At 46.8% G+C, this 22,074-nt stretch overlaps 1 protein-coding gene across 9 annotated transcripts in view; it reads left to right on the forward strand.

Moving 5' to 3' along the window:
* Positions 1 to 22,074, forward strand: part of LOC144114592 (ubiquitin carboxyl-terminal hydrolase 20-like) — a 117,575-nt gene that overhangs the window by 68,098 nt on the left and 27,403 nt on the right. For all 9 annotated transcript variants that reach the window (XR_013311063.1, XM_077648436.1, XM_077648440.1 and 6 more), the window contains 4 exons: positions 6,983 to 7,048; positions 10,873 to 10,999; positions 15,848 to 15,917; positions 20,017 to 20,122. Coding sequence is in view for 8 of the 9 variants with exons in the window: in XM_077648436.1 (XP_077504562.1) it covers positions 6,983 to 7,048; positions 10,873 to 10,999; positions 15,848 to 15,917; positions 20,017 to 20,122 (369 nt within the window). In the remaining variant the exon portion in view is untranslated. The remainder of the gene's footprint in view (positions 1 to 6,982; positions 7,049 to 10,872; positions 11,000 to 15,847; positions 15,918 to 20,016; positions 20,123 to 22,074) is intronic.

A 22,074-nucleotide genomic window follows, 5' to 3' on the forward strand; every position in this document is an offset into this window, starting at 1 on the left:
CTCTTGACATCAAGGAATGCAATAAAGGTAAAATTTTCATCTTTCCTATTATAGAAGATGAGTGGTGGCGTTTTGAAGCCGCCACTTCAGAAACGGGAAGAAAAAAATCGTATTCCTGTTTCCGGAATGGCAACTTTAAAACCCTGTAACTCAAGTTTTATGATAGGCAGGATGATAATTTTTCTCTTATTGCATTCCTTGATGTCGATACAAACTAGTGGCATGCATTCAGCTAGTTCTCAGCTAGTTCCCTACAGCAAAAAGTTACATATCATATTACATTAAGGCACAAGCAATAGGTTTACATGAAATTAAAAGGTGTATTTGCAATCGGCACGCAGAAACACGTTCCCTGAAAATTTTTATTGATGTGACTGTGATATTCAAAAGATTTGTTTAAAGAGGAGCTTCTCCCCTAACATAGTACGGCAGTTGCTACCACCATTACCACGCTAAATTTTCATGCGCCCCTTCTTTTTCAATAGAGTCGCACAAAAGATTCTCAGTTAAGACCGATACGAAGATAAGCATGCGGTCTCGCTGTGCTGTCACTGCGTTGACTATGCGCTGAAGGCCTCATCATAAAACAAAACTTCTGAACCCTGTATCTCAACCATGAGGCAAGTCACCGTTCTCGGCAGTGTTCTCGGCAGCCATCGTCTTGCGCACGGGGTCGTAAAAAAAATGTGCACTGGCACGCAAGTTTGATGTCACTTAAAAGGGCATCGGATATCAATCTGGAAGAAAGTGGAGAACGCCTTTTGATTGTGCAACGCGAAGCTTTCAGTGCACCCAGAGCGGATTAACTTCTGCTAGGATGCAACATCAGCGGCGCTGTCTACGTTCAGGGTGCCTGCTGAACTTCAATAGAAAGAAGTGAAGGCCATTACATCTCGTGTGTGGTATTGCGCTTTGCTTCTAACGAAGTGTCAAATTCACGTTTGTTACGCAAGCACAGTCTCCAGTGACGAGTTTCTCAGCGTACCACCACTGCTATATGTGCCATGCCTTGGTCGAATGTTTATGGCTCAGAGCTTCCGTTGGTCAACCTGTACAAGGTTTGTGGCGTTTGAATGGGGAGATAAGTACGTTCTCCCCACTCAATTGCGGCTGACACGGTTCAAAGCCACCCGGACCCCACCCCGTGATCGCGTACGCTACCGAGCGCATGCCAACCACGGCGGGCCTTGCTCTGAGGGAACAAAGGAACGACACATTCGCTGACACAAACAGGCATTTATTGCTACAGAAACAATAACGCCAGCTAGCAACAAGGTATGCTAATGAATCGAGGTCGTCCGACTCACCAGCAAGGTTCCGAGCGAATGTTCGCCTGCGCTAGGGCAAGGGATATATACTCCGAAGGCCGGACGGGACGAGTACGGGAGCCTGTCTCCCCGTCGCTTCCTCGCCCCGCCGGCGAAGAGCGGAGCCCCGAGCAACACGTCCGCTCAGGCCGACCATCCCCGCCGAAGCCCCCCTCTCTCGCGCGCGGGCTTTGGCAGTCTCACGTGCAGCGATGCTGGCACCCTCTCTTGCCTGTTAATGTAACTGACAAGGGAATGCGCTCAGCCTCGAGGTGAGACTGCCGCTGCACGGTGCCTCGCGGGGAAGCAAACTCAGGGGGCTGCAGGGCAGGTCCCCACATCCCCCCAACCTTAAATAGACCCACGCGCCTGAAAGTACATGCTATGGAGGAGTCTCCTGGTCTTCATGTCCTTGAGGCACGTCTTGCAGCGGAGGTCACGCCGACAGCGTCCACGCAGACTTCCGCGGTATTCCGAAGGCGGCGTGAAGGTCTCCGCTGGGACGACTCGCATGGCCTGCGGACTACCGTGTCCGCAGGCCCGCGAATCGAAGGCCGGTGGGAAAACTGCAGGCCAGGATCCTGCAGTAGTCGCCAGGGCAGCAGCAGCTGGAGGTGACTGCTGACTGGTCTCACCACAGCTGCCCCGGATGGATGCGGCGAACAGGATACAGGCCGCTTCGTCGCAGCAGGTGGCAGCGAGACGATGTGCACCGGATAGCAAGCCTGGGTGGCTCCACCGGATCTGCAAAATCGCCGAAACGCTCTCGGCGTGCCTTTAACGTAGGTCACGGGAGGGGAAATGGCATCCGCAAGGGCCTCGTGGCACAATGCCTAACTCGCTAGCAAAACGTGTCAGCGGCTGTGCAAACGCAAAGTTCGAGTGAACAAAGCCCTTTCTTGAGTTGAACGAGACTGCTCAGTTCGTGCGAGGTTACAAAAAAAAAAACGGGCAGGCAGCAAAGTGCGCCCCCTCTCAGCGACACGGTCCGGTGGCCGTGTCTCTTTTAACGTGGTGCAGGCAGCTCCAAAAAGCCTCAGGCCTAACTACCACTCCGACAATGACCGTGACCACAACAAAGACCCAAAACGGGTTATGTGTGCGCAGCCGCGAGGAGACGTCAGCTTTGTAGGGTGGTCCTACCCCGCTCACTGCACAAAGCAGCTTCTGAGCGGTCGGCGCCCACCGTATCGGACGGTGTCGGAGCGCCCGGTGCCGAGCTGCAATACCAGCGAGCTCGTAGCGGCACCCGTGGCCCCAGGCCACCCGGCTCCCAGAGTCGAAAAAGAGACAGTAGAGAAAATATATACAGAAACTCGGACCACCCACGCGGCTTCCGTACTCACTCGCTGCGGGCTCGGCGACTCCGCGAGCGCTAGGCCTCGCGCTCCCTCGATGCGGACCAAGTGATTCTTGCGAAGAAACTCCAGGGAAAAAAATGTGCTGAGCATGTCGAAAAGTTCAAACATGCTGCAGCGCAATACACCTCGCACTCAAGAAAGCATGCCGCAGGTCCTAGCGATCAAAATTCACTCTAGGCCTAGCACTTGTCAAGTCCGGACAAAGAGCGTTCCTCGAACCGAACCGACAGTCACCAATGTTCCAAGAGCGGGCCCCACGTAGGGCGCCAGATGTGGGGGTTTGAATAGGGAGATAAGTACGTAACGACACATTGGCTGACACAAACAGGCATTTATTGCTACAGAAACAATAACGCCAGCTAGCAACAAGGTACGCTAATGAATCGAGGTCGTCCGACTCACCAGCAAGGTTCCGAGCGAATGTTCGCCCGTGCTAGGGCAAGGCATATATACTCCGAAGGCCGGACGGGACGAGTACGGGAGCCTGTCTCCCCGTCGCTTCCTCGCCCCGCTGGCGAAGAGCGGAGCCTTGAGCGACGCGTCCGCTCAGGCTGATTATCCCGGCCGAAGAGACTCCATATCCCGCGGGCGAGCTTCAGCAGTCTCCCGCGCAGCGACGCTGGCGCCCTCTCTTGCCAGTTAATGTAACTGACAAGGGAATGCGCTCAGCCTCGAGGTGAGACTGCCGCTGCACGGTGCCTCGCGGGGAAGCAAACTCAGGGGGCTGCAGGGCAGGTACCCACAGGTTCCAACTTCCTTTTTGTTTCTTTTTTCATTTCCTGAAGTTGGGGGCTGACTTATACAACACACAAACAGAATACGGCATAGTATGCCTTTGTCTCTGCATAATATTGTCACGGGTCGTTCAGACGACGTGGGTCGAAGGCACAATGGGGGACCAGGACCACAGGAGCAGTCCCATTCCCCGCCCGGCCCGCCGCCGCTCTACTGAGGAGGACGAGATCCATGCCAGCCGGCGACTTCAAAGACAGCCCCAAATTTGGCCTCTTGCCTCACATTACCACAAGGTCCGTACCAGCACTGCACATGGCTCGATCCACCGTGAGCCAAGGCCAGCAGACCGATTCTTTGCCCGCACCTGCTGTGGTTTACCTCCTGTGGGGTTGATTTGGGGAGATAATAGTTTCTCCCCACTCAATCGCGGCTGACACGGTTCAAAGCTGCCCGGACCCCACCCCATGATCGCGTACGCTACTGAGCGCACGCCAACCACGGCGGGCCTTGCTCTCAGGGAACAAAGGAACGACACATTGGCTGACACAAACAGGCATTTATTGCTACAGCAACAATAACGCCAGCTAGCAACAAGGTACGCTAATGAATCAAGGTTGTCCAACTCACCAGCAAGGTTCCGAGCTAATGTTCACCCACGCTAGGGCAAGGGATCCTCCACGCCCCTGGGCGGGACGAGTACGGGAGCCAGTCTCTCCGCCGCTTCCTCGCCCCACCGGGGAAGAGCGGAGCCGCGAGCGACACGTCCGCTCGAGCCAACGATCCCAGCCGAAAAGCCCCATGCCCCCGCGTGCGGGCTTCAGCAGTCTCCCGCGCAGCGACGCTGGCGCCCTCTCTTGCCAGTTAATGTAACTGACAAGGAAATGCGTTCATCCTCGGGGTGAGACTGCTGCTGCACGGTGCCTCGCGGGAAAGCAAACACGGGGCTGGAGGGCAGGTCCCCACACTCCCCGTCGCTCCTCGTTCCGCTGTCCCTTTCCGTGGCGAAGCCTCCGAAGACGTCGACGATTGGCTTCAACACTATGAATACGTGGCCCACCACAACGGCTGTACTGCGGAACATTGCCTGCAGAACTTATATTTCTGTCTTGAGGGCACTGCCCGCCACTGGTACTAGAACCACAAGCACACCCTTACATCGTGGGATACTTGCAAGACTCAGCTGTGAAACACTTTCGCAAACCAGCATCGTCGCTAACGCGCAAAGGACCTTCTGCAAACCAGGTTCTAGGGCCCCGACGAAACCATCACTAGTTTCGTGGAAGACGTGTTGCAGCTTAGTGCCCGAGCCGACCCCCGAGCCACCGAGGAGAAGGTGCGCTTTTTTATACGAGGCATCAAGGCCGACATTTTCGGCGGCCTCATTCGGGATCCTCCCACGGCCGTGGCCAAGTTTATCTCCGAGGCGACTAACATCGAGCGTGCCCTGGCAGCCAGAGCCGATCATTATCGTCGGCTTGCTGGAGTTTCCAATACTTCCAGTCTTTTCGCTGACCACCCGGCGGCTTACCCTGTTGATGCCATGCACCTACGCGAGGTCATCTGCGAAGTTGTCAGGGAGGACCGCTTTTACCTTGTCGGGAAAACTAAGCCCGATGACGCCTGGAGGTAGCGTTGCCGACCACGAATCTGTAAAAGAGCCTCCACGTATGACGTCCTGCTCCCCATCACCTACCGACGATGACCTATCCACCGATGCACAAAAACCTTCGCGTACTTGTCGACGGCCACGCCACGACAGCCCTCGTCGGCACCGACGCAGACTACTCCGTTGTGAGAGGGGAGCTGTCCCGCCGCCTTCGCAAGGTGCTCACTCAGTGGGATGGCCAACAGATCCGAACTGCCGGAGGCCACCTCGTCACCCCAGTCGGCTGCTGCACTTCTCGTGTTGAGATTAACGGTTTCACGTGCCCCGTTACCTTCGTCGTCTTGCAGCGCTGCTCGAGAGATATTATTCTCGGTATGGATTTTCTGAGCAAGCTGTTATCGACCTCGCCAACTGCCGCCTCACCCTTCGTCGACCTTCCCTTGACCCGCTGAGCTCCGAGCCGACGTTCTCCGAGGCGCACATCTTAGCGGACCACGTCACTTTGCCGCCTGACTCAAGCGTGTTTCTACTGGTCGAGTCCGCACCGGTTGCCTCTGGCGAAGTTCTTCTTGAAGGCAGTGTGCAGCTGCTTCTTGACAGGGGTATTGGTGTTGCTAGAGGTGTCACGCGGCTTCACTCTGGCTGCACCCAAGTCCTCGTCACCAATTTTTGCGGTGCTCCGCAGCACCTCACCAAGGGCACAGTAATCGGCCTCATCAAGCGCCTCAGCACTCCTGTCGATGCTGAGCATCTACTCTGCGGCTCCTTCTTGTCCGTCCCCTCCCCAGCCCTCGCATTACCCCGCACTTCCACCAGAACGTCACGGGTTGTTCAGACAACGCGGGTCGAAGGCACAATGGGGGACCAGGACCACAGGAGCAGGCGCCAGAGACAGGCCAAGCGGTCGTGGCCGGGCTCACAAGCGAGTTCTGCCTAGCTTGTACCTCTTCACCGTCGATTGGCACCCCACTGGTTGAAGATGAGTTCAAGTGCAAAACGAAGGAAAACAATAACACACACGACAATATTCGATTACAACTCGAGGGGTGACTTTTCACTTGTTTTTTCGGTAAAAAAACTTCTTACATTTGAGTAAATATCGCATATCCTAGTACTGCACACATGCGCCTGTCGTAGTCGTCTGCAATGAATGAAAAGCCTTGCAGGCACGCAGCGTACGTACTTGTTGATTTTGGGCTTGAAGAGTTTCAGCATGGGGAAAGTAGAATTTTCAGCTGGCGTAGTGTTGCATTGTGTACTTTTGCACCATGTGCCTTCACGCATCCCTGAAGCAAATGCAGCAGGTCACGCGTGTCGCCTACGGCCATGTTTGCTCCGGACTGAAGGGCATGTGGTGCACCTGCTCGCAAAGTTGGAACAGCCACGTCGTGGATGGAGTGAGAACGAAAGAAAAAAAAGAATGATCTCGGAGCCCGTACCTTGCAACTAGACATCCGGACACACTCTGCTGGAGGGAAGGAAAAAAAACAAAAAAAGAGAACGGAAAAGGCGATGGTGGCAGAAGAAATTGGGAGAAAGAGAAGGCGAAAAAGGAACTTGACGAATGCTATCTCAAAGAAGGATCAATTGAGCTTGTATTACATCCTCCTTTGGCCATGCATATGGCAGAAAATGCTCTTTTTGCAGTTATCTGCATGGCCACTTCATTCACTGTTTTCATGTAACCGGTTTTTATACAAACCTGGCACAGATACTTTCTGGGGGCATTTCTGATAAGAATTTTATTAAACAGATTTTCATCGTCCCTTGAAATTCGCCTCGAAGGGAGTCTACTGTATTTTGACAGTGTAGAGATATAAGCTCTTACTGATTGCCTAACTAGTGCATTGCTTATCCTCTGGAGGATACAAATTCAAAGAGCACCATTTGGCAGCACATAGTGTAGCGTCCCATAGCAGAACTGTGTTCTGTTGTTTTTAGTTATATGCTCTGGTCATTGTGCCGTGTTTCAGAGTGTCCACGTACTGCCACAAGCTATGACCTAATGGCTGTCATCTGCCATCATGGAACTGCAGGCTGTAAGTATTTGTAATACTTCCCATATCTTGCATCCCGTGTTCAGATGGATTGTTTTAGGATGTTCACTGGACTCCATTGCAGAGGTGGATTCACCTTTGTGGAATGCTGTGAATATTGATTGTGAACAGCAATGGGCTAATCAAAGTAAGACTTTGTCAGGGAACACAAAGCAGATTTCGCAGTTAGGAACTTCTATTTTCATCGCACCCCTCCGGAAGCCATTCATGAACTTCACGAGTAGCTTGCGGAAAAGAATGCGTATTTCAGAGCAGAAATCCTAATGATTTCTGTTGTGAGCTGTTAATGGTTGCGAGCATTGCTCTATGAATTCGTAATGAGAGCAGCCCTCCCCATTCATTGTACATTACTTCATCCTTGCCTTCCTTGTACAGCTGAAATTGACTGTAGTGATACACTGGAGATAATTGTATTTTAATTCTGGTATTTTGCTGTAGAAAAGTAGCCCATTACACAGATTGACAGCACTTATAATTGGATTTTATTACTTAAAATTGCTGATATCTTGATGTTGGCTTAATTCACTGCATGATTTCAGATAGTTGGACTTTACTCACAATTGGAATTCCTGTGGAAAATCTTTTTTCCCAACATTTGTTTGCTTTGCAGCAAAATCATGCATGAAGTGAGGGAGCACCTGTGTGCACACGTGCATACATGTTCTTGCACACAAATGCGCATACAGACACACAAAAGGTTGTCCAGTATACACCAGCATAGTGTAGGAGAATCAAAGCTGTGGAAAGTTCATTGCAGTCATCTTACGCACATGACGCACTATGCATTCCAAGAGCAGTCACACACCCTTGTGTTTAAAGTATTTTGAGCATGGGCTGTGTTACATGCATAAAATACAGTATATTCTAATATCTGTACTGCTATCAGATATCACAATAGTGATAACCACATAAGCAATCATTATCATACTTATTGGATGATAACGATCCTTAGGAACTGGTTTCCAAGTCATTTTCTTCTCTGCAGTCATAGGACAACACTCCACATCAGTGCCGTTTTGTCGAGCTCTTCAAATTTAAATTTTTTAGTGTAGCAGCACTACTACCCGTATTCTCGCAAAAGCCCAAATCTGAAGCCTGCTTTGTGACAGGCTGCCCACTTGCCCACCGGGTTGTGGGCAGAGTGCCAGGTGCTTGCATGCATGTGTGCATAAAATACAGGGTGTACTACGTCCACCACTATAATCGAGGGTGATGCCAGTGAACACACTCAAGTTTTAGTTACATGCGACATAAATACACCCGAAAGTAGAAGATTTGAAATTCGTCGCCATAGCTCAGTTAGTAGAGCACCGGATGGGAAATTCAGAGGTTGTGGTTCAGATCCCACGGCGGCATGTGGTTGTTTTTTCTTTTGCTTTCTAATCAATTATCTTTATACGATTAAATATTTTCACTATTAATATCCTGTTGATAAACATTACATATTACCTTGCGTTTGGCGCATGATGGCCTTAGTTTCCTATGTGCCATAAAACCCAGCATAACACAACAATTTAAAAAAAAAGCTTAGCAGTTGACAGTTCAATTAATTGGTCTTGGTCACGAGAGGTTGCTTGGAAAAAGCAAACAGGGTCTTGCAAGCCCACCGATGGCAGGTGCTGCCATTGCAGGGCAGTGGTGCAACACTTAACCACTGCACCACAATGGTATGAGGACTCCTAGCAATCTAGGAATGTAAAGTAGAGAATGACCGTATCTAGACATTAACCCATTAACACTGTTGCATCATACCCTTAAGGTGGAACTTGTCTTATATTGCTGATCTTTGTCTGAAGCATGCCTGACCTTGAAAAATGAACCTCTAACTGAAACCGAAATGAAAGCCAAAGTGCTAGTGCACCAAATTCGCATTTGGCCTAACTACGCTAAATCGTTCATTTTTTTTTTTCTTCTGCCTTGTGAACAGGACGTGTGCAGCTCACCGGCATGTGGCACCATTTCTGGAGTATATTGTCAGATGGAGACTGTAAAGAAAAAACTTCTATTGATTTCTTGCCCGTATATGGACCCGATTATAAGGATGTCAAGCATATTGAGCTATTATTTACATCATGCCTTTCGTATGCTTGGCTTTGTCTACACATAGCTTACATACAGTATTTCTGAACTTACTATGTGTGGCATGTTTATGGTAGCAGTGCTTTCAGCCTCTTTCTCTACTTCCCGTGTATGATACTTGGTCCATCTCACTTTTATTTTACAGTATGAATACAGCCCGTGTGCCCAGGCCAGTAGAACCTTGTTAATATGTTTGCTAAAAATGCAGAGGAAAACCATGTTAACCAGAAAAACTTAGCAGCCTCTAAGAGTTTAAAAAATGTGGCTGAAGAACAAGCGCACATGCATTTATTGACGCTTTCATTTTGTATAAAGGTCAGTCAGTGTTTACTTGTGCATTATCTGACGAGCTTATCTGTTGTTTGATGACTTCAGTTCTTATTTGCTCTGTCATTAGCAGCGTGAAACTTCATAACATATCCAGTCTGACAACAGCAAAGGCAAAAGTAGGATGAACCTCTTAGTTGTTGTTGTTTTTAGAAGCTTTGCCCCACTGCCCTGATGCATTGTAAAGAAGTGGCCCTGGAGGCTGTCTCCCACTCAACTGATTTCGCATGAAACGAGGGTCGGCCGATTGCTATGTTAAAACCTTTACGGTCGGTTGCAAAATGTATCGTGGGATCAGAATTTTGTGAAATATGAACATATTTACTGAGAAATTGTATAATCTAGGAACATATTAACCAGAACTAGAAGAGTGCAACTCTATGTAATATTTCTGTTGCTTACAATTTTTCGCATATATACCAGGAAATACAGTAACAGCTCATTACTTCGAAGTTCAGGGGACTGGAAAAAATGTTCAAATTATCAAGTGACCCCCAAAAAAGTGTCAAGAACTTCTTGCATCGTGGTAAACTTATTTAGTGAAAGTCTGGGCAAAGGTTGCCTTATAATGCAACATGGCAATGACTTTTTCATGTTTTCATCTGTGCTTTATTGCATTCATACTTTTAGCACCATCAAAGCAGAACTGCTCAATGATCGTAAGCCTTCGCGGTGCAACGCGGTGGAGCTCCGCAGCTTCCATGTCACACCTGCCATAATTGGCACTATTGCATGTGTGGAAAAAAATGGCATGTAATGACCGCGCAGTTTCGGTGTACTGTAAGAATGGAACCGCACGGACACAGGCGAAGAAAACTGACGGAGCTGCGAGAGAAAAAAAAATAGGAAAGAAAACGCCAGCAATATGGCAGTCTGCATCCAGAACATTGCTCAGCTGGGTTTGTTTGGCTTGCTGATGCTGGCAGGTCGAGTCACCATTACTGCAGGCTGGCATAAAGCTCAGAGAAGCAAAGCAGAAACTAAGCGGTCAGACCTGTTCTCGGAGATGGGGCCGTCCATTTTTCGTCACACGCATGTCAGAGGTGTGCTAGAGACTGCAACTTGGAACCCGGGTTTTGAGTAAGGGCTATTTCAATGATGTCTTTGCTGCGCTGGTTGTACCTGGACATAGCCTCGCTTCGGGAGCCCGTTTGAATTAATCAATGCAAGACCCATAGTGTCCATCGTTTTACTCTTTAATGGGCGTTGGGCGGGACTGAGCCAGCAGTTTGAATTATCCAGATTTTTCTAATTAACAGGGGTCAAATTAATGAGATTTTACTGTAGTACCAACTGGGTATGTATCAACAAGGTTCTACTTATGACCTTTATCATATTGTGACCTTTTTCATGCAACATACAACATAGCTTGGAGCTTATTGGGAACATGTTTCTTGTAGTTGGTCACTACACGACGTATGCCCTGAACCACCTCAACGACCAGTGGTACGAGTTTGATGACCAGTATGTTACCTCGGTCGAGCCTCAGGTGGTCCAGAACTGCGAAGCCTATGTCCTGTTTTACAGGTTTGCAACTTTTTATTTGTTATTAGTTGTTTTTCTTTACTGAATTCAATTATCATGAAAAATCTCTCTCTCAGTGTCGAAAACAGTAATAAATGTTGCTGTGTATGGGACAGCACTTTGATGTAGCATTCAAAATGTTGCAGCTTAACAACACTGTTTATCTGCTGAAATAATTTGCTAAATAACTTGCAGTGCTTGCAGTGCACTTATTTATCTCATCCACTTACAGCTGGCTGCATTCGTTGCCATTGTTGCCTGTAATTATCCTCACTACTCATGAATCCATTGATAAACTCATTATATTAATATAGATAATATTTTGTAAACAATTTTACAGTACACGTAGCAAAAGTTATCTACAATGGAATCTTGGCTATATGTAAAGGATCATGCCAATGCACTAGTATGCAAATTGTATGTCTTATATAGTTTTAAAAAGCAATGACTTGCCAGCTTCCAATGACAGAGGTACAGTGCCTACAGAAGCTAGTTTGACGTGGTGGCCACAAGAAAACCAAGTTTCTTGGCAGGCTACACATGCAGCCATGAACTGAAGGGTGTGGCCTGCACTTCCCTGCATAGCCTGCACAGCGCGCCTCTCAATGTCAGACCATGCCTCCTGGCAGAGTAAGCATTTTCATGGCTTCAGTGTTCCAAAAATTTCTGCAGGCACCTGTACATGAAACATTTACAAACGACTACTCTTAAGACAAACTCTGGTCAGTCTTTCAGATGCTACTTTATTATTTCAATTCAAAACAAATATTTCTTTGTCTAAATAGTATATCCAGGCTTCAAGAAAGACAATTCATTACTTTTGCAACGGAAGGCAGCAATAGTTCATTTTTCGACACGCACATACAAAAATTCTTCAAAGCATCCAAGTAGTTACTGTAATAATAAAGCACCAGGATTTGTGAAATCAACACCATAGGGACCTTGTAATTGTTTTGTTTCAAAGATGTACCGGACAGGAAATACAGAAAAATAAGACATTTGCACTGGGGAAAAATCTGTTGGCAAGAAAACTGCATAAGATGGGCTACTAAGCTTACTGTTTTGTGAAATAATTTTTGCTGCATTTGCTAGTTGGCATAAAAAAAGCATTCTGCAGTTGAGCCCACTTATAACAGTCCAAGCTGTAATGAATGCTCGCTTATAACGGATGAGACCGGTTTTAGTGTCAGAATACGTATTATGGCTATGGCACTGCGTCTCAAATAAAACAAACAATTGTGGCCACACCACTAGGTTATAATGAACAAGGAGGCACCGTAAACTCTCCCCCAAAGTTGAAAAAAATGCACTCCCCACCAATGCACAGAACGAAGACCGCCTTCCAGCTCCCATGATGTCCCCCCAAAGAAAGTGTCAACCCGCAAAAAGTAGTGTAAAAGATAACATCGAAATTGCAGTTAACTGCCGGCTGAATGCACCCGGACAGTATACAAAGTCATTTGGTGCATTTAAAGTGGAAGTATAAGCATGGCAAGAGTGAGACAGGGGCAGCTTTGAAAGTGAAACATCAACAAATAGCAGCAATTCGCAAAGTTTGAGCACCTTTCACATAGTGTATCTGCTGGCCCGTCTGGTAAAGTGGTACATGTCGCCTACCCAATGGGATCTCCACCTTTTGCGCTGTTGCTGCGTGCAGGCAGCGCGCAGATGGCAGCCAGGCTTTGTAATCATTGTGTAGAGCAGGCAAGCAATGCACACCAATCAATAAAAACTGAAATCAGACAGTAGCCGATGGTTTTCTGGTAAAGCGCTAGTTCTCACCTGGTTTGTAGGTCTATGCAGCTCTGCCTCTGTGTCGCTGGTGTCGCTTTATTTGGAGTTGAATGCAGTGCTCGAACGCTTAAGAAAACAAGGGTGGCGCATGCCGTACGTTCTGCAAACACATGCACTGCGGTCGCTTTGTCGCTGGATCCTTAAAGCTTTGTCCAAGGATGCTGACTCACCTTGCCGGAACAGCTCAATCGCTATCAGTATTATTGCATCCCTGAAGCGTCTTGTCCGCAGCGTGGGTCTCGGCCAGGAGCACGACTGCGTTGGAGAGCTTAGAAAGCGGCTTGATATGGTCTGCTTTGAAGAAACAGACATGATTTTAGAGAAATACCACTCTTGTCTGCATGTATGTTTTGGCTGTAACAGAGCAGGTCCACTTACTACGAACTTCGAATAAACGAACGCAGTCCGAGTGACCTTCATGTTCATTATAAGTGGGCTCGACTCTGTTTAAAAGGTGAAGGATGCTAAATTCACTAGCAACAAACAAATCAGTGCTAACAGAGCACACTGAAAAAAAGCTGCAAGTTGGCAATCTACAAAATTGTGTACGAAGCGCCGTAAAGGGTTAAGCGGAACAGTTCAAGGACCATTGTTTGGTTTTCCATAGGTGTAATGCAAAAAAAAAAAAAAACTGGTTAATGTAAAGTATTTAACTTTGTTTAATCCAACTCTCACTGTTTTGCAGGAGCATGAATATTAAGATTTGCAGTGCAGGTGTTCTTAAGTCCGGCAGGACAATGATGAATTATAGGTGGCTTTACATGCGACATGTAATTGAGGACAGCACTCTTTAGGCACCATACGTTTCTTGAGGAGCATTAAGGTTTGGGAGGATTTTCACAAATACTGGCACAAATGAGCAGTTGTTGCAGGAAAGGCTGAACCCAGATTTATTTAATAGCGAAGTTTAGATGCTTTGCAGATTTCTAAAGATGTTTCATCTAGGGAGTTTAAAGAACTACTTAGGAGGTTTTACAATTAAACGAGCTTAAAAAGATAAAAGGTGTGAAATCTGCAAGTAAACCATGCAAAGTATTTTTGTGCTAGCATTTGAAATGGTTACGCAAGGGCTGAATAAAGCCGTGATGGTGTTTAGGCTTCTCTGTAATGTGTAAGCTGCCGTTTTGGCTCATTGGTTATGGCGCTCGACTGCTAACCCGAAAGACTCTGTTTCGATCTTGGCTGCGGCGGTCGAATTTCGATGGAGGCGAAATTCTAGAGGCCAGTGTACTGTGCGATGTCAGTGCACATTAAAGAACCCCAGGTGGTCGAAATTATCCGGATCCCTCCACTACGGCGTCCCTCACAGCCTTAGTCACTGTAAGATGTTAAGACCCCATGAAACCAAACCAGAACTAGCTTATCCGCAACGCATAGTGCCAAGCAGGGGCTGCAGTAATGACATCATGTATGGCGGCATTGGACGGTGCACGGCAGAATGTGGGCAAAGGCAGTGGAAATTGAAGTTTCAGCAACAATAACATCATTATTGAGCTTCTCCGTACTAATCCGATGCAGTGAGGAGAAGTCTGAACATTGTCGCAGCTTTAATCAGTTTTTATGTCACCATTTTAAATGCTAGCACGAAAATACTTATATTAGTCACACCTCTGAGTTACTAGGAGCGCTTCTATGCTCATACACATTCTCATATTTTGGGCGCTTATGACAGGCTGAAAAAAATCGTGTGTTTCCATTTATACATATATGTTTCTTCCTTAATGCTAATTTGAACTTATTTCAACAGTAAGCTGTCCCAGATGCCATTTTTATCCTTGTAGTTTGTTTTATTGTGCCGTTTTCACTGTTCCAAATTTTTGTTAATACTCTGCATAATGAACAGTTTCCCGAAATTCTCAGATTTCTAAAAAAATTTGTTCAATGTCCAAGCAAATATGGTAGTTTATCAGATTTGGAGCTCAATAGGACTGCTTAAAGTAAGCATGGCACTGTTGCAGGACAGTCTCACAACTGCTATTTCTGTTATTATATATTTCTTGAATACTGTTTTACTATTTCACTTAATTTCTTAATAAATTTATCTAGAAGCTTTGTTATTTGGTCATTTTTGGTGTAATGGCTGGTGTGCAATGGATACTATTTAGAGCATTGAGACATGATATTTAGAGCAGAAAAAAAATGTTCTTGCCTTTTTTGCCCCACTACTGCTCTGTTTTCTTTGTTCCCTTTGATGAAGCTACAGCCATATATGTTGCTATGGGAGCTAGCTTGTAACGAAGGTAATTTCACAGCCCTGGGATATAACAAGGCCTCTTAGCTTACGGACAATCTCTGAGAAGTGCTCAACGTTAGACTCACTTGTCCATACACAAATCTAGTATTCACGCATATGCTTTAAAGGGGCACTGAGGACAGCTTTATCCAATTTTTGTTCTTAGTTAACAACAACTCTGTGGCTCTTCCTGGGTATGTCTGTTTTTCCGGTAGCAAAGCGCTTATTTATTGCCGAGGAAATTGTATTAAAGAATTTTCTTCCCAGTCGATTCAAACTCGTGAGGCCTACACCGACAAGGGCTCCATGATCAGTTTTGAAGTGAATGGTGGCATAGCCTAGCCTCTGGGGTTTGTGTCCAAACAACTCTGTTGACACACTGCAGCTTACTTTACTTGCAAAATCGGCCAGTGATGCGTCATCTTTATTTCATTTTTTGGCCTTTTTTAGTTTATAGAATCTCTGTTTTCAATAAAAGTAGCACCTTTGTTGTTGGAATGTGGCAGTCTATCATTGCAGGCCAACTGCAGTTTGTTCTCAGTGTCCCTTTAATGCATTATATTTCTTTGTAGAGCTCACTGGGCCTGTGATAAGGCATGATTGTATGTCGGGCATTACATAAGGGAGGCACATAATCAGAGTTGTGTTGTAAACTAACCAAAATATATTAAGCACTCTTGTATTATTATAGAAGTTCACAATATCCTCCAAGTTAATAGTCATGTTCTGTCCTTTATGTTCCACTTATCATTTTTGAAGCTGGCCATTGAAGTTTTGTGTAGTGTTGTTTATTTGACGGGAAAACGACTGTGGCTTACTTGCAGAAAGTCCTCAGAAGAAATGCTGAATCGGCGGACTAGAACTTATGAGCTCATGGAGCGCAGCCGCAGTGAGGTAAAAATTTTTCTACTTACACTTAAAATGAGCAGCTCACAAACTGTTCGCTGTTTCAGATCCCAAATGATTTAGAGGTCATTCAGAGGGCCCATGTTGACATAGAGTCACACTTTTCCCTCCACATTTTTATACCAGCTTTGAAAGTTTGAATTCAAACTACACATTTTCACAACACAAGGGTTCCCATGCTGCTGCACCGTGGCTGAGCTAGAGAATGCGCGCAGCCGCACCGGCACCGTAGATTAACCGCAGCAGCATGTGCTTCTACCCGCATGTTCTCTCTCTGTACCCCTCACTGTTGCCCCAGGAAACAAACTCCTCACCTTGCATCGCCGGTGCTTTCCGCCGTCTCCGCTCCTGACGCGCGGGATCTATCAGCGCCGGAATCACGCGAGCAGCCGTGCTGCGTTGATGGCCGCGCACTGCTGGTGTCATTTCTTTTTTTGCTATGCTTTTGAGCATGAACTGGTGTAATGCCATGTGGCATGACATTCCAACAGAGAAAGTGCCGGAGATGCACCGACGGCGTTGCAGCACAGTGCGTTGTGTCAACTACAGTCGCTCGTTAAGATTTGCATTCCTCTCGTGCCAGTTCGTGATGATAACTTTCACATGGTTCTGCCACATTTCTAGTAACTCAGCACTGGCTAACATATAGATGGCGTAGCCAGTTCGTTATACCAAGGTCAGCTGCCACAACACCTTTGTTACATGGAGGGTCTGAAATACACGCCCTGTAATAAGGGTGGCATTGGAGAATTGAGAAACTTTTTAGTATCGAGGAATTCGCTATATGGAGGTTCATTACATCCAGGTTTAACCGTATTTAAATTAATATAGCACGACGGGGAAGTTTGAGGTCTCACAAAAATGAAAAAATAAAATATTATGATGCGATCTCAGCCTGTTCAACTCATCTACAGCCAAGGGCTCAGAAAAAATGGACAGCATACAAAAATACATAAGCAACAGATATGTTGATATTATTTGAGAGGCAATAATTCAGGAATGCATTGACATTATCGAGTGCAGCAAAGAGCCTTCTTTCCACATTTGAGCCACTCTGTCTTTTGCTCACGTGCACCACGCGCCCCCCGGGTTGTTGAAGAGCTGGCTTTTCTCCTAGCACCTCACAAGTCTAGTGGTGAACATCACAGTAGGTATCTTAAGGAACAGCTAGAAAAAAAAAAATTTGCGTTATATTAGTACCATGTTTACTCGAATCTAGGCTGATTTTTTTTTTTTTTTTTTCGAGAAAACGATGTGCGAAAGCGGGAGGGTCGGCTTAGATTCAAGTACCATGATTTCACTGCTAAAGGCCCGGCCGCGCTAGTGGCATGATGGCTCGCCATGCTCCGACCTCAGGCTGCCGTGTGCAGGCGGTTTTGCATGCGCGCCCGAGGCTCATTTTCGCGACACTCTACGGTAGCTGCACAGTGATGTGGTCGCTCAGGCTCAGCTGCGGATGAGTAGTCTCCACTGCTACTCAGGCGAACCGCGTCATCTGCTTCGTACTGTCCATGGAAGAAATCTCGCAGTCCCACGTTCATGCAGTGAGGTTCATCAAGCCGATGAGCTTTGACGCCGGCAATAAAGTCCCTGTACTTTCGGAAAAGTACTGCCATCCTTCGGAAAAGCACCGCCGGCGGCGCGCACCCAGCCTGAAAGCTTCAACGGGGGCTTTCGAGGGGCGCCGCCGTAGACTTGCTTTCGCCAGCAAAAAGCAAAGAAAGAAACAAGCGTTTTAGGAGAGGAAATGGCGGAGGAGAGAGTAGATGGTGGTACTTTTCTCATATAGGGAATTTAGTCGGCAAGGGTGGATTGTGTCACGTGATTATGGCGCCGGCGATTGCCATGAACTTTGTGGCACCTCCCTTCTCTCTTCCTTCCGCATGGCGCGGCCACGGAGTTGGCAGTTTTCTGAAAGCGATCGTTCAGTGCAGTCTTGTTGGCTGAGTTTTGGAAGTGTCGCGCCTTAATCACATGCTCGCGAAACACCTGCACCATCTGTGCTTGAGAAGCAATTGCACCAACCAAGCGGTGTCACTGCAGTGCGGCCTTTAAGCGAAAGGTCTTTTTGCATGCGGAGAAAACTTAGAACCTGCAAGTGCAGTGTGAGTTCGACGTGCACGAAAAGAATGTACGACGATGGCGCAAACAACGGACCGAACTGTTCAGCTGTGCAGCAACCCACTTGGCGTTCACTGGACCAAAAACGGTTCGGCACCATGAGGTGGAAGAAGTTGTCGCCGATTTTATCACGGAACAAAGAGAAGTGGGAATGCCCATGACAACAGAGATTATCCAAGCGAAAGCCAGAGAAGTTGCCAACGTGAAGGGTGTCACATGAGCCAATTTAAAGCAAGCAGGGACTGGGCAACGCGCTTTATGAAATGGTTCGGGTTCAGCCTGAGACGATGGACCTCCGTGTGTCAGAAGGACTTCGAGGAGAAGCTTGTCAAGTTTCAGTGCTACGTGATGGACAAACGGTGGGAAAAGGGCTACCAATTGGGTCAAATTGCAAACGCCAACCAGGCCCTGGTGTTCTTCGACATGCCAATGGCACACACCGGGAACAAAAAGGGTGCGAAGGAAGTCAAGCCTAGGACGGCGGGTTGCAAAAAGCAGCGAATGACAAGTAATGTTGCACTGCACCGCCGATGGACGAAAACTCTCCCCGTACATAATATTCAAGCGCAAGACTACCAGCGGGTGAAAAGTTCCCCAGAAATGTTGCTGTGCGTGTTCATGACGAAGGTTGGATGTCCAGTAGTTTGATGTAGGACTGGGTGAAAACGGTTTGGGAACGCCGTCCAGGGGCCGCGTTGTGCAAGCAGTCACTCTAGTCCTCGATTCCTACCGCGGCCGTCTGACTGACAGCGTGAAGACCATGCTTTCTCGTGCTGGTACAGACATCATCATAATCCCTTGTGGCATGACTAGCCTACTCCAACCGCTTGACGTCCCCATTAATAAGCCCTTTAAAGATAGGCTTTGCAAGCACTGTACCGACTGGCTTATGTCGGAAGAACATCAGCTCACCCCAACCAAGCGCATCAAGCGTGCTTTGCTTGGCCAGCTGGCGAACTGGATCGCCGCGGCGTGGAATGAAATTCCAGATGAAACAATCATTAGAGCTTTCAAAAAGTTTTGTATTTCAAACGCAATGGATGGAAGCGAGGATGATGCCCTATAGGATGAACTCGCCAACAAAAAGGACAGTGATGTTGCGGACGATGACGACGACAACGATGAATTAACTTTATACATACGTGCCTACAGAGTGTGCACTTAAGCAATAAAAATGCTGGGCTTTCTGCCGATGAAACGGAGTTTTTTTTTCATTCTTTTTTTTCTGTCTTCGAACTTTGGGGGGGTCGGCTTAGAATCGGAGTCGGCCTAGATTCGAGTAAATACTGTACCTTTGTTCCGAATGTAATGCGAGATGCATTCTGATATTGATGAACTGAGGAAAAAAAACACATTAAATTCATGTAAATACAGTATATATATATATGTATATATATTAAATGCTTCAGACACACCTCTAGAATAATTCCCATAAGAGCGTAGACGTTGAATGCTTTTCAGGGGAATTCACAAGTCACAGTTTGAAAACTGGCATCCTAACTTTTTTTTTTTTTTTTAAACTTTCGAATTCTCACATTCTCGCAGGAACCGAAAGTGAGAATTATCCTAGTGTGAATTATTGCGAGTCTGCTGTAGTGAAAGGAAAGCATTGAAGGCTGTGAAAGGCAGACTTTTGCCTTACCCAAGAAAGCTCCTTACGAATATTCTTTCTGGAGAATGCTTCGTATGTTCACTCAGCATTCCCATGCTACGTTTGCAGTCTAATGGAAACAAAAATTCTTTAGTGTCTCATCATGTAATCATACCCATTCCAGGCTCTTCAAGCCTTTTCAAGAAAAGCATAGTGAATGTAGTTGTGATACTGAGTTGAGTGCACTCAACAATAAGTCTGGTTCTTCGGTTGACCTGAAATACATCTCATTCTCATTCCATTGGTCCCTATCATGTGCACTTGCTAAGCCAGTTTGATGGCTAAGTTGATTTGGATCACTGGTTTCTGTTGCAGCCCTGTCTGTTGAGCTTCTTCATATCTAAACAGTGGGTGAACCGGTTTAACACATTTGCGGACCCAGGCCCTATTGACAATGGTGACTTCCTCTGCATTCATGGAGGTAAGCTCCTGGTTCAGCATGTTTTTAATGTGAGAACTTCAATTTTGCTGAAATTTTGCTTCTTGTTCTCATAGCATCAATGTATTTGTGCCATTGACTTTATTGTTACGTATGACTGATTGTTCTTTTTGCTCGGAATGCCCAAGTGTAGTATGAGCAGAGTCTTTCAGTACTCCTATTGGTCATGAAACTCGTGCCGAAATTTGGTTTCGGGACAAAAGCATCTGCTAGAGGCACCACCGCCAATTGGAGAGCAGCGAGCTGTAGGCTGCACCGGCGGCATATGCTGGGGTTGCACAAGAAAAAAATTTGGTGGTGGTTTAGCTCTGGTTAAACCTGGAGTGACGCGATAGCTACAGCTGGCCATGTGGAACTTGCTCAGTTGAATTGCAAAGTCAGTCTTTCGCTGCTGCGTTTTGCTGGGCGTTCCTTCTTCATCTTCGTCGCACTTGACACGGTGCATGCGCACAGCTGTGGCAGCTCGGTTTCGCCGGCACGCCACGCCGCCGGCAGCAGCAGCTGCTCCGCACCACATGGCTGGTCACGTGACCAACCAGGTGACGAACCACTTGATCAGCTCTGGACCATGTGACAGCGAAGGCTCTAAATGCTACAGTAAAGTAGCTATTGCTACAAAACATGCATGCATGCCCATTCTGTCTTCATCTTTTTAATATTTTATGTGAAATTGAAGCACAGGTCCTGAATCCACTACGGTTCCTTAATCCCAGTCCTCTTGATGCTTATATGGAGAAGTAACACTACTAACAGTGCTACGGCTGGCTCTTTACCTGCGACCGTCTCGCTGCTGCGTGGAGGCTTGTCATGCTTAATGGGATATTGAAACGTTGCTTAAATATGCGGTGTGCTTATTAACCTATAATATACATGTGACCTCGCCACAGCATGTAATAACGCAAAGGCCGCATTAGCGGACAGCACTCACTGGTTTGTGCCGCACGTTTGTCGCTCGCGTTGCTTCTGTAGACATAACTACAGGTTTAACAGTACATTGCATTATACTGCAGTACGTTGAGCATTAGCCAATGCGGGATTTTAATGGAGGGTTTAATGCATGGCTGAGTGTCTGCGAGTGTAGCCGACGAATGCATCAAAATGCCATGCTGGCCATTGGTATGCGTGGCACTTGCATAGCGCACTCGCACTTGCGTAGCATAGTGCTCTTGATTTCGCTCACGATACTGCAGAGCAGAGGGTCCTTTCACTTGTGCATCTCTTCAGTTTAGTGCATTTGGGAAGGTGTAGCTATTTGTAAAGTGACAATGCTTATGGCATGGCGCCGCTAACTGCCATGATCCCAATAGAATAATGCCACTATGAATTACGACGTGCTTAGATACTGCGTAATACAGCAATATACCTCGGTCTTCTTCAACATAGTAATGTAAATTATTTTTGCAGCTTACTCATTTTGCCTTCAGCAGTGTAACATGGTAATGTAAATTATTTTTGCAGCTTATCAGTTGCGTGTTCTGCAGTGTAACGTAATGTAAATGTTTTTTCCAGCTTATCAGTTGCATCTTCAGCAGAGTAACATAGTAATGTAAATTATTTTTGCAGCTTACCCATTGTGTCTTCAGCGGTGTACATGCACAAAACCAAAAACTGAACGTCTTGTACAAAATGAACAATTTATTCACATATACTATGAAGAGCGCAAAAAGAAGCGTCAACATACCAGCTTTTAGGGACTCAAATTTTTGCCTTCACTGCCTGGGAATTTTGCATTTACAGTCGCGAAGCTGCAGTTCCTGTGCAACCTAGGATTGTGCAAGTTTTATAGTTTTGTAGACTCTGTCCAAACTGGAATGAAAATGGAAAGGTGTGATTCCAGTCAGTGCCTTGTTTTAGCATATCAAGCTATGACCTGTTGACACTAGCGAGTGGCTCGCCTTTATTACCTGCTTCCGTAGCAACAACGATGGCCGGGT

This window comes from Amblyomma americanum, chromosome 1 (assembly GCF_052857255.1).
Source record: "Amblyomma americanum isolate KBUSLIRL-KWMA chromosome 1, ASM5285725v1, whole genome shotgun sequence".
In the NCBI taxonomy this organism is placed as follows: Eukaryota; Metazoa; Arthropoda; class Arachnida; order Ixodida; family Ixodidae; genus Amblyomma; species Amblyomma americanum.